General features: G+C 50.0%; 1 protein-coding gene across 2 annotated transcripts in view; it reads left to right on the top strand.

Annotated features, from left to right (window-relative positions):
• Nucleotides 1-12,862, top strand: part of tek (TEK tyrosine kinase, endothelial) — a 111,899-nt gene that overhangs the window by 53,688 nt on the left and 45,349 nt on the right. For both annotated transcript variants that reach the window (XM_038804024.1, XM_038804023.1), the window contains exon 11: nt 9,519-9,659. In XM_038804024.1, the coding sequence (XP_038659952.1) occupies nt 9,519-9,659 (141 nt within the window). The remainder of the gene's footprint in view (nt 1-9,518; nt 9,660-12,862) is intronic.

The following is a 12,862-nucleotide window of genomic DNA, read 5'->3' as shown; positions in this document are numbered from 1 at the left end:
GACAGTGTGGTCACTCTGGGAGTGAGATAGGGACAGTGTGGTCACTCTGGGAGTGAGATAGGGTCAGGGTGGTCACCTTGGGTGTGAGATAGAGCCAGGATTGTCACTCTGGCAGTGAGATAGGGTCAGGGTGGTCACCTTGGGAGTGAGATAGAGTCAGGGTGGTCACTCTGGGAGTGAGATAGGGTCAGTGTGGTCACTCTGGGAGTGAGATAGGGTCAGTGTGGTCACTCTGGGAGTGAGATAAGGTCAGTGTGGTCACTCAGAGCGAGATATAGTCAGGGTGGTCACTCCGGGAGTGAGATAGGGTCAGTGTGGTCACTCTGGGAGTGAGATAGGGACAGTGTGGTCACTCTGGGAGTGAGATAGGGACAGTGTGGTCACTCTGGGAGTGAGATAGGGACAGTGTGGTCACTCTGGAAGTGAGATAGGGACAGTGTGGTCACTCTTGGAGTGAGATAGGGACAATGTGGTCACTCTGGGAGTGAGATAAGGTCAGTGTGGTCACTCAGAGCGAGATATAGTCAGGGTGGTCACTCTGGGAGTGAGATAGGGTCAGGGTGGTCACTCTGGGAGTGAGATAGAGTCAGGGTGGTCACTCTGGGAGTGAGATAGGGTCAGGGTGGTCACTCTGGGAGTGAGATAGGGTCAGTGTGGTCACTCAGAGCGAGATATAGTCAGGGTGGTCACTCTGGGAGTGAGATAGGGTCAGGGTGGTCACTCTGGGAGTGAGATAGAGTCAGGGTGGTCACTCTGGGAGTGAGATAGGGTCAGGGTGGTCACTCTGGGAGTGAGATAGGGTCAGTGTGGTCACTCAGAGTGAGATAGAGTCAGGGTGGTCACTCAGAGTGAGATAGGGTCAGTGTGGTCACTCCGAGAGTGAGATAGGGTCAGTGTGGTCACTCAGTGAGATAGGGTCAGTGTGGTCACTCTGGGAGTGAGATAGGGTCAGTCCGGTCACTTTGAGAGTGAGATAGAGTCAGGGTGGTCACTCAGAGTGAGATAGGGACAGTGTGGTCACTCTGGGAGTGAGATAGGGACAGTGTGGTCACTCTGGAAGTGAGATAGGGTCAGTGTGGTCACTCTGGGAGTGAGATAGGGACAGTGTGGTCACTCTGGGAGTGAGATAGGGACAGTGTGGTCACTCTGGAAGTGAGATAGGGTCAGTGTGGTCACTCTGGGAGTGAGATAGGGACAGTGTGGTCACTCTGGAAGTGAGATAGGGTCAGTGTGGTCACTCTGGAAGTGAGATAGGGTCAGTGTGGTCACTTTGAGAGTGAGATAGGGACAGTGTGGTCACTCTGGGAGCGAGAGAGGGTCAGGGTGGTCACCTTGGGAGTGAGATAGAGCCAGGATTGTCACTCTGGCAGTGAGATATGGTCAGGGTGGTCACTCTGGGAGTGAGATAGGGTCAGTGTGGTCACTCTGGGAGTGAGATAGGGTCAGTGTGGTCACTCTGGGAGTGAGATAAGGTCAGTGTGGTCACTCAGAGCGAGATATAGTCAGGGTGGTCACTCCGGGAGTGAGATAGGGTCAGTGTGGTCACTCTGGGAGTGAGATAGGGACAGTGTGGTCACTCTGGGAGTGAGATAGGGACAGTGTGGTCACTCTGGGAGTGAGATAGGGACAGTGTGGTCACTCTTGGAGTGAGATAGGGACAATGTGGTCACTCTGGGAGTGAGATAAGGTCAGTGTGGTCACTCAGAGCGAGATATAGTCAGGGTGGTCACTCTGGGAGTGAGATAGGGTCAGTGTGGTCACTCTGGGAGTGAGATAGGGTCAGTGTGGTCACTCTGGGAGTGAGATAGGGTCAGGATTGTCACTCTAGGAGTGAGATAGGGTCAGTGAGGTCATTCTGGGAGTGAGATAGGGTCAGTGTGGTCACTCCGAGAGTGAGATAGAGTCAGGGTGGTCACTCAGAGTGAGATAGGGTCAGTGTGGTCACTCCGAGTGTGAGATAGGGTCAGTGTGGTCACTCAGTGAGATAGGGTCAGTGTGGTCACTCTGGGAGTGAGATAGGGTCAGTCCGGTCACTTTGAGAGTGAGATAGAGTCAGTGTGGTCACTCAGAGTGAGATAGGGACAGTGTGGTCACTCTGGGAGTGAGATAGGGACAGTGTGGTCACTCTGGAAGTGAGATAGGGACAGTGTGGTCACTCTGGGAGTGAGATAGGGACAGTGTGGTCACTGTGGAAGTGAGATAGGGTCAGTGTGGTCACTCTGGGAGTGAGATAGGGACAGTGTGGTCACTCTGGAAGTGAGATAGGGTCAGTGTGGTCACTCTGGAAGTGAGATAGGGTCAGTGTGGTCACTTTGAGAGTGAGATAAGTCAGTGTGGTCACTCAGAGTGAGATAGGGACAGTGTGGTCACTCTGGAAGTGAGATAGGGTCAGTGTGGTCACTCTGGGAGTGAGATAGGGACAGTGTGGTCACTCTGGGAGTGAGATAGGGACAGTGTGGTCACTCTGGGAGCGAGATAGGGTCAGGGTGGTCACCTTGGGAGTGAGATAGAGCCAGGATTGTCACTCTGGCAGTGAGATATGGTCAGGGTGGTCACTCTGGGAGTGAGATAGGGTCAGTGTGGTCACTCTGGGAGTGAGATAGGGTCAGTGTGGTCACTCTGGGAGTGAGATAAGGTCAGTGTGGTCACTCAGAGCGAGATATAGTCAGGGTGGTCACTCCGGGAGTGAGATAGGGTCAGTGTGGTCACTCTGGGAGTGAGATAGGGACAGTGTGGTCACTCTGGGAGTGAGATAGGGACAGTGTGGTCACTCTGGGAGTGAGATAGGGACAGTGTGGTCACTCTTGGAGTGAGATAGGGACAATGTGGTCACTCTGGGAGTGAGATAAGGTCAGTGTGGTCACTCAGAGCGAGATATAGTCAGGGTGGTCACTCTGGGAGTGAGATAGGGTCAGGGTGGTCACTCTGGGAGTGAGATAGAGTCAGGGTGGTCACTCTGGGAGTGAGATAGGGTCAGGGTGGTCACTCTGGGAGTGAGATAGGGTCAGGGTGGTCACTCAGAGTGAGATAGGGTCAGTGTGGTCACCCTGGGAGTGAGATAGAGTCAGGGTGGTCACTCTGGGAGTGAGATAGGGACAGTGTGGTCACTCTGGGAGTGAGATAGGGACAGTGTGGTCACTCTGGAAGTGAGATAGGGACAGTGTGGTCACTCTGGGAGTGAGATAGGGACAGTGTGGTCACTCTGGGAGTGAGATAGGGACAGTGTGGTCACTCTGGGAGTGAGATAGGGTCAGGGTGGTCACCTTGGGAGTGAGATAGAGCCAGGATTGTCACTCTGGCAGTGAGATAGGGTCAGGGTGGTCACCTTGGGAGTGAGATAGAGTCAGGGTGGTCACTCTGGGAGTGAGATAGGGTCAGTGTGGTCACTCTGGGAGTGAGATAGGGTCAGTGTGGTCACTCTGGGAGTGAGATAAGGTCAGTGTGGTCACTCAGAGCGAGATATAGTCAGGGTGGTCACTCCGGGAGTGAGATAGGGTCAGTGTGGTCACTCTGGGAGTGAGATAGGGACAGTGTGGTCACTCTGGGAGTGAGATAGGGACAGTGTGGTCACTCTGGGAGTGAGATAGGGACAGTGTGGTCACTCTGGAAGTGAGATAGGGACAGTGTGGTCACTCTTGGAGTGAGATAGGGACAATGTGGTCACTCTGGGAGTGAGATAAGGTCAGTGTGGTCACTCAGAGCGAGATATAGTCAGGGTGGTCACTCTGGGAGTGAGATAGGGTCAGGGTGGTCACTCTGGGAGTGAGATAGAGTCAGGGTGGTCACTCTGGGAGTGAGATAGGGTCAGGGTGGTCACTCTGGGAGTGAGATAGGGTCAGTGTGGTCACTCAGAGCGAGATATAGTCAGGGTGGTCACTCTGAGAGTGAGATAGGGTCAGGGTGGTCACTCAGAGTGAGATAGGGTCAGTGTGGTCACCCTGGGAGTGAGATAGAGTCAGGGTGGTCACTCTGAGAGTGAGATAGGGACAGTGTGGTCACTCTGGGAGTGAGATAGGGACAGTGTGGTCACTCTGGAAGTGAGATAGGGTCAGTGTGGTCACTCAGAGTGAGATAGGGACAGTGTGGTCACTCTGGGAGTGAGATAGGGACAGTGTGGTCACTCTGGGAGTGAGATAGGGACAGTGTGGTCACTCTGGGAGTGAGATAGGGTCAGGGTGGTCACCTTGGGAGTGAGATAGAGCCAGGATTGTCACTCTGGCAGTGAGATAGGGTCAGGGTGGTCACCTTGGGAGTGAGATAGAGTCAGGGTGGTCACTCTGGGAGTGAGATAGGGTCAGTGTGGTCACTCTGGGAGTGAGATAGGGTCAGTGTGGTCACTCTGGGAGTGAGATAAGGTCAGTGTGGTCACTCAGAGCGAGATATAGTCAGGGTGGTCACTCCGGGAGTGAGATAGGGTCAGTGTGGTCACTCTGGGAGTGAGATAGGGACAGTGTGGTCACTCTGGGAGTGAGATAGGGACAGTGTGGTCACTCTGGGAGTGAGATAGGGACAGTGTGGTCACTCTGGAAGTGAGATAGGGACAGTGTGGTCACTCTTGGAGTGAGATAGGGACAATGTGGTCACTCTGGGAGTGAGATAAGGTCAGTGTGGTCACTCAGAGCGAGATATAGTCAGGGTGGTCACTCTGGGAGTGAGATAGGGTCAGGGTGGTCACTCTGGGAGTGAGATAGAGTCAGGGTGGTCACTCTGGGAGTGAGATAGGGTCAGGGTGGTCACTCTGGGAGTGAGATAGGGTCAGTGTGGTCACTCAGAGCGAGATATAGTCAGGGTGGTCACTCTGGGAGTGAGATAGGGTCAGGGTGGTCACTCTGGGAGTGAGATAGAGTCAGGGTGGTCACTCTGGGAGTGAGATAGGGTCAGGGTGGTCACTCTGGGAGTGAGATAGGGTCAGTGTGGTCACTCAGAGTGAGATAGGGTCAGTGTGGTCACTCCGAGAGTGAGATAGGGTCAGTGTGGTCACTCAGTGAGATAGGGTCAGTGTGGTCACTCTGGGAGTGAGATAGGGTCAGTCCGGTCACTTTGAGAGTGAGATAGAGTCAGTGTGGTCACTCAGAGTGAGATAGGGACAGTGTGGTCACTCTGGGAGTGAGATAGGGACAGTGTGGTCACTCTGGAAGTGAGATAGGGTCAGTGTGGTCACTCTGGGAGTGAGATAGGGACAGTGTGGTCACTCTGGGAGTGAGATAGGGACAGTGTGGTCACTCTGGAAGTGAGATAGGGTCAGTGTGGTCACTCTGGGAGTGAGATAGGGACAGTGTGGTCACTCTGGGAGTGAAATAGGGACAGTGTGGTCACTCTGGGAGCGAGATAGGGTCAGGGTGGTCACCTTGGGAGTGAGATAGAGCCAGGATTGTCACTCTGGCAGTGAGATATGGTCAGGGTGGTCACTCTGGGAGTGAGATAGGGTCAGTGTGGTCACTCTGGGAGTGAGATAGGGTCAGTGTGGTCACTCTGGGAGTGAGATAAGGTCAGTGTGGTCACTCAGAGCGAGATATAGTCAGGGTGGTCACTCCGGGAGTGAGATAGGGTCAGTGTGGTCACTCTGGGAGTGAGATAGGGACAGTGTGGTCACTCTGGGAGTGAGATAGGGACAGTGTGGTCACTCTGGGAGTGAGATAGGGACAGTGTGGTCACTCTGGAAGTGAGATAGGGACAGTGTGGTCACTCTTGGAGTGAGATAGGGACAATGTGGTCACTCTGGGAGTGAGATAAGGTCAGTGTGGTCACTCAGAGCGAGATATAGTCAGGGTGGTCACTCTGGGAGTGAGATAGGGTCAGGGTGGTCACTCTGGGAGTGAGATAGAGTCAGGGTGGTCACTCTGGGAGTGAGATAGGGTCAGGGTGGTCACTCTGGGAGTGAGATAGGGTCAGTGTGGTCACTCAGAGCGAGATATAGTCAGGGTGGTCACTCTGGGAGTGAGATAGGGTCAGGGTGGTCACTCTGGGAGTGAGATAGGGTCAGGGTGGTCACTCTGGGAGTGAGATAGGGTCAGGGTGGTCACTCTGGGAGTGGGGAAGGATCAGGATTGTCACTCCAGGAGTGAGGAAGAGTCAGGGTGGGCACTCTGGGAGTGAAATCAGTGGTCGCTGAGGAGCATTGCGTGTGGATTAACTCAGCCACGGGCCATTCACTCACTCCATGATGGATTTTAAAGATATTTCCCGTTATTGTTTTCCCAGAACATAATATCGGATTGCTTCTGAAGTATAGAACTAATGATGAATTTTAATCCCAGTTTCCTGGCCAAGCTGATACAATTGACTAAGAATTTGGCGAAAGGATCTAATGCTAAAAATTAACCACACAGTAATTGAAACTGGAAGGAATTTTAAATCAGAAACAATTCCTGGAACTGATGGTGGCCATATAAATTATATCATTCACTTTTTTAAAAACTGTTCGACCAGATGTATGAAAATATGACACTAATTAGTGTTAGAAAAGATTCTGTGGCAGTGGGGAGCGGTTCCATGTCCAGGAGTTAGTTCTGTTCGATTTTATTCTAACATCGGACGTGGGTATTGTAGACAAGGCCAGCATTTATTGTCCATCCCTAACTACCCTTGAACTGAACACTCACCATCACTGACTCTAGCCGTATACTTCAGAATTATTCATGGAATTTTAAATTCCCACTAGCTTCCAAAGTGACAATACCACAACACCAGTGTATTCCCCCCTGTCCTGTGGGGAAGTTAGATCTCCCTGTCCGTGGGGGGGGGGGGGTGATTTGCTACTCTTAATAGAAGAATTTATTTATACTCGATAGTTTTCGAATTACTCAATAGTAAAGAGTTAAGCTCCTATGGGCATTAATCAGTCGATTAAATCAATCAGTCGATTACGGGCCTCACGGTAGCATGGTGGTTAGCATCAATGCTTCACAGCTCCAGGGTCCCAGGTTCGATTCCCGGCTGGGTCACTGTCTGTGTGGAGTCTGCACGTCCTCCCCGTGTGTGTGTGGGTTTCCTCCGGGTGCTCCGGTTTCCTCCCACAGTCCAAAGATGTGCGGGTTAGGTGGATTGGCCATGCTAAATTGCCCGTAGTGTAAGGTTAATGGGGGGATTGTTGGGTTACGGGTATACGGGTTACGTGGGTTAAGTAGGGTGATCATTGCTCGGCACAACATCGAGGGCCGAAGGGCCTGTTCTGTGCTGTACTGTTCTATGTTCTATGATTCAGAGACTATAGTGCCTGTTCTTGTTGTTCACTGAGTAAATTTGAACAAAGAAATTCCTTTGAGTTTATGCACAGGATATATTGACAGATTTCCTACCCAGCATAGCTGGAATTAAACACTTAATTTATCAACAACACGTTTCTCACCATCTAACTAACAGGAATGCTGTTTTTGGATCATGGTGCATGTTTCATTTTACTGGAATACGAAAATACATGCTTCATTTGTATTGTTGGGAGAATATAACGTGACCATAATACATCCTGATGTAACTTGTACCATCCTGTGTTCACAACCAGCTGGTGAATATTGGAGGCTGCTATTAATTAATACCAACAGAATCTGCTTCTGAAGATTAAATAAAGTGAGGGTTTTACTGAGGATGCTCAAGTCCCAACAAACTAGCCCATTGGTTCAAAAAGCAGTCGGACGGATAATGATTTTCACTGGAGGCACGGAAGATTAAAACAAGGAAACTGAGATTCTCGAGGTGGTGGTGTGCTGGTAATATGGCTGGGTTAATAATCTGAGCTAATATATTGGGGGTGTGGGTTCAAATTCCACCAAGACAGCTGGTGGAAATTAAAAATTCAATTAATAAATCTGGAAGATCAGGCTAATCTCGGTGATGGTTGCGCTGTTTTTAAAAGAGGAACTTGCAGACCACAAAGGCAGAAAACAGGCTTTATTGGGAAGGTGTTTTCACACAGGCTGCTAGAATAGACTGACTGTTAGCCAGCTCAAATTGCCGATGACAACGTCAGTACTTTGCGTGATGGAACTCTTAAAGTGACCTTGTTCCAACCAGGAACAAACACAAATACGCAGCAATGGTGACCTTGACAAACATCCTCAGAAAAAGGTATCTGGTCCATTAATGTCCTTCGGGGATGGAAATCTGCCAACCTTACCCCGTCTGGCCTAATTGTGACTCCGGACCCACGGCAATGTGGCTGACGCGAAACTAAGCTCTAAAGTAGCCCAGCAAGCCACTCAGTTCAAGGGTGATTAGGGATGGGTAACAGACAGTCACACCCGCAACCCTTGAAAGAATTTTTAACAAACCGAGCTGGTTTGTCCTCATCTGCAACATCAGGAAGGATTGGCCATTATACAAGCTATGAATGGAAGGTGCTGCATCTCTAAATTGCCCCCACCAGAAAGGAGATGTGGACTTGGAGCAGGTCCAGTTGTGTTTTATAGGAATAGTTCAAGAAATCTGGGATTTAACAATGATGAGAGACTGAATAAATGTGCAATACTCCTTTGCAGAGAGGATTTAGTCAATAAGTTGATGTGAATTGGGACTGTATTGGGTATGTAGAGAGCGATTCATGCTAGTGGACCTAGGGGATAGAGTGCAGATTGAGTTAACTGAAAACTAATTCAGAAAGAAACACTTTTGTTAATAAGATTGCAGAACCATTGGTGGTACAAAATCAATTAAGCCAGTTAAGGAAGAAGATGGATCCTTGTTCAAGAAGTAGCTGATGTTAGAATATAGAACATAGAATCTACAGTGCAGAAGGAGATCATTTGCACATCGCATCTGCACCGACCCTTGGAAAGTCCACCCCACTTAAGCCCACACTTCCCCCTGTCCCGGTAATCCCCCTAATCCTTTTGGACACCAAGGCCAATTTAGCATGGTCAATCCACATAACCCACACATCTTTGGACTGTGGGAGGAAACCAGAGCACCCGAAGGAAACCCACGCAGAGAACATGAGGACTCCGCACTGACAGTGACCCAAGCCGGGAATCAAACCTGGGACCCTGGAGCTGTGAAGCCACAGTGCTAACAAACTGTGCTACCGTGCCACCCACGTTAAGATAGGTTGGAGGACTAGGGTTAAATAGATACAACATCTTTCTCAAAATAATCATTTTTGGGATGAGGGCGTCGCTGGCAAGGTCAGCGTATATTACTGAACAATAGTTACCCTTAGGAAGCTGGCGATGAGATTCCTGTGTGGTGCACGTCCATCCAAGGTGCTGGTTGGGAGCGAGTTCCAGGATTCTGACTCAATGACAATGCAGGAACAGCGATAGGTGTGTGACCCGGAGGGAAACCCGGAAGTGGTGGGGTTCCCATATACTTACTACTTTGTCGTTCTAGGTGCTGGAGGTCAAGAATTGCGGAAAGGTTGGTGAATTAGAACCAAGACAAAGGAAAGATGCATCTGCTATTCCTGAGAATCTGGGTGGGTGGACATTGGGGTGTGAATTCTTCAATAATTCAGACTTAGCAATATCATCGGTTCACCAAATCTCTATAGCAACTCAAAATAATGTGTGTATTCTTTTTCCCTTCAGTAACAGATTCATCAGAAGTGGTGAAACTGGACAACCTACAGCCAATGTGCCAGTACAGTGTGTGTGTACAGCTGAGCCGACCTGGAGATGGGGGAGAAGGACACCCTGGTCCAGTGGCAAGCTTTTGGACTGACTGCCCAAGTAATGGAGCGCTTCCATTTTATTACTGAGTTCTGCTTTGTAACAGTTCTGTTCTTAACCTGAGAGCAATTATACAAATTGGAAACGATCTTTGTCACGTCAGCTCTTAAACAAGTAATCCTTACGGTTGTCAATCTTCCAAGGTTGCCCGGGAGTCTCCAGGAATTAAAGGTTAATCACTTACAGCTGGGAGACTTTCTGGGAGTTGGGGCATAGACTAAATTGTGTTTTTCTGAATATGCTTTAAACACCTTTGTTTATTAATTCTGATGATGTTGGAGATCGTAGAGGTCATACAATCCCTACAGTGCGCACCGAGACCTTTCGGCCTATCGAGCCTGCACAGGCCCCTGCTCCGAAAGAGAACCCTACCTAGGCCCAATCCCCCACCCCTATCCCCGTAAACCTACCTAACCTTTGGGCAATACCTAACCTAACCTTTGGACTTTCCAAGGGTCGGTGCAGACACGATGTGCAAATGACCTCCTTCTGCACTGTAAATTCTATGTTCTATGTTCTAACATCAGCTACTTCTTGAACAAGGTCCCATCTTCTTCCTTAACTCGCTTAATTAATTTTGTACCACCAATGGTTCTGCAATCTTATTAACAAAAGTGTTTCTTTCTGAATTAGTTTTCAGTTAACTCAATCTGAACTCTATCCCCTAGGTCCACTAGCATGAATCGCTCCCTCCATACCCAATACAGTCCCAATTCAAATCAACTTATCGACTATATCCCCCTCTGCAAAGGTGGATAGCACATTTATTCAGCATAGCCAATCTACCTAACCTGCCACATCTTTGGACTGTGGGAGGAAACCCACGCAGACACGGGGAGAACGTGCAACCTCCATAGTCACCTGACGTCAGAAACGAATCCAGGTCCCTGGCGCTGGGGGGCAGCAGTGCTAACCACTGTGCCACTGCACCGAGCTGTTGTTTTTTTTTATAAATTTAGAGTACCCAATTATTTTTTCCAGTTAAGGGGCAATTTAGCGTGGCCAATCTACCTACTCTGCACATCTTTGGGTTGTGGGGGTGAAACCCACGCAGACACGGGGAGAATGTGCAAACTCCACACGGACAGTGACCCAGAGCCGGGATCGAACCTGGGACCTCAGCGCTGTGAGGCAGCAGGGCTAACCCACTGGGACACCGTGCTGCCCCTGCACCGAGCTGTTATAATGAGGTTGGAGATGGGAAATTGAAAGGATATTTGACCAGGCAGGGAGCTTGAGATCATGTGATTAAACCTCCAGGATAGTATCCAACCAGGCAAATCCTGCTGGTAATTTTCTAATAGCTGGAAAGTGCGAATGTGACAATTCTGCCATTGAATTCCTACTTTCCACATTTCCATGTGTAAGAAGTTTTTTTTTAAAAAGAAATTGAAACAAGTAATTTACATTCTTGCAACAGATTAGCAGTATCAAGATGGAAAAAGTATCAGAAGGTATAGTTGTAATTTAAGAATGAAAAGGGAAATTGGATAATGTATTGAGTTAGATCTTTGATATGTGTCCCTTTTACATCTGGGTTTGTTAGATCCTTCCCAAACTATAAAATGTTAAGACTGAAGGTGATTCACTTGATTGCTCACATTGTACCAGTAACATGAAGTTAGCTTGAACACGTTTATACAGTGACCCAACAAGCACAAAGTTAGATAACCTCCTCTAGCAGCTACAACCTCTCCCTAACATTTATTTTAACAAACATATTATTAAGGCATTTATGGTTTTATAACAATGAAAGAGAGAAATGAAAATGTAATTATAGTTCAGTGCGTAACACATCCCTCCATATCAGACTGTTCCCACCTAACCTAGACAAAAAATAGCCTAACTTGACCCTATCCCCCCTTACTCCCTATCCCCCCCCCCGCCCCCTTATTGAATCTGCTGACAGTTTAGTTTTCGAGAAGTCGATAAACGGCTGCCACCTACAAACAAACCCTAACGTTGACCCTCTCAAGGCCAACTTAATTTTCTCAAGCCTGAGAAACCCAGCCATGTCGCTAACCCATACCCCTGATTTTGGTACCCCCTCCCTATCTCTGTAACCTCCTCCAGCCACTACACCCCCTCCCTACCTCTGTAACCTCCTACAGCCCTGACAACCCTTCCTATTTTATAGCCTCCTCCAGCCCCCGATATCATGTGCTGATTTAAATTGAGTGTATGTACCACCCTGTGATTCCCACGTTCCCTTTTCATCTTCGCAGATACTTTCAGCCCCACACAGATGAGATGAACAGGAAGCTCCCAAACCAGCACCATGGCCACGCTAGATGGAAAGAATAAACGGAATGAGTTCCTGCCTGATTCCTGCCCCCCCCCCCCACACACACACACACACACACTACCCCCCCCCCACACACGCCCACACACACACTACCCCCCACACACACACTACCCCCCCCCACACACACACACACACACACACACACTACCCCCCCCCACACACACACCCCCCCCACACACACACCCCCCCCACACACACACTACCCCCCCACACACACACTACCCCCCCCACACACACACACACACACACATTCCCCCCACACACACTCCTCCCCCCACACATACATGACCCCCCACACACACTACCCCCCCACACGCACACGCCCCCCCCACACAAATACACGACCCTCCCACACACAAACACACACAGACGCCCCCCACACACAAATACGCACGCTCCCCCCACACGCACACATGCCCCCCCAACACACACACACGCACACTCCCTCCACATGCACACACTCCCCCCCCCCACGCACACACTCCCCCCCCCACACACACTCCCCCCCCACACATACATGACCCCCCACACACACTACCCCCCCACACGCACACGCCCCCCCACACAAATACACGACCCTCCCACACACAAACACACACAGACGCCCCCCACACACAAATACGCACGCTCCCCCCACACGCACACATGCCCCCCCAAACACACACACACGCACACTCCCTCTACATGCACACACGCCCCCCACACGCACACACACGCCTCCCCACACACAAACACACAGATACGACCCCCCCCCCCCACGACACACAATGTCTTAGGGTATATTGCCACTTTCCCTACTGACACAGGGGGCGAGATTCTCCTTTTCCCTGACGATGTCGTAATTGGCAATCGGGTGGAGAGTCCATTTTCCGACAGAATTGGGGCGGCGCCTGTTCTA

Source organism: Scyliorhinus canicula, chromosome 8 (genome assembly GCF_902713615.1).
Source record: "Scyliorhinus canicula chromosome 8, sScyCan1.1, whole genome shotgun sequence".
In the NCBI taxonomy this organism is placed as follows: Eukaryota; Metazoa; Chordata; class Chondrichthyes; order Carcharhiniformes; family Scyliorhinidae; genus Scyliorhinus; species Scyliorhinus canicula.
Note: the sequence above shows the minus strand (reverse complement) of the source record. Positions and strands in the feature narration are given on the sequence as shown.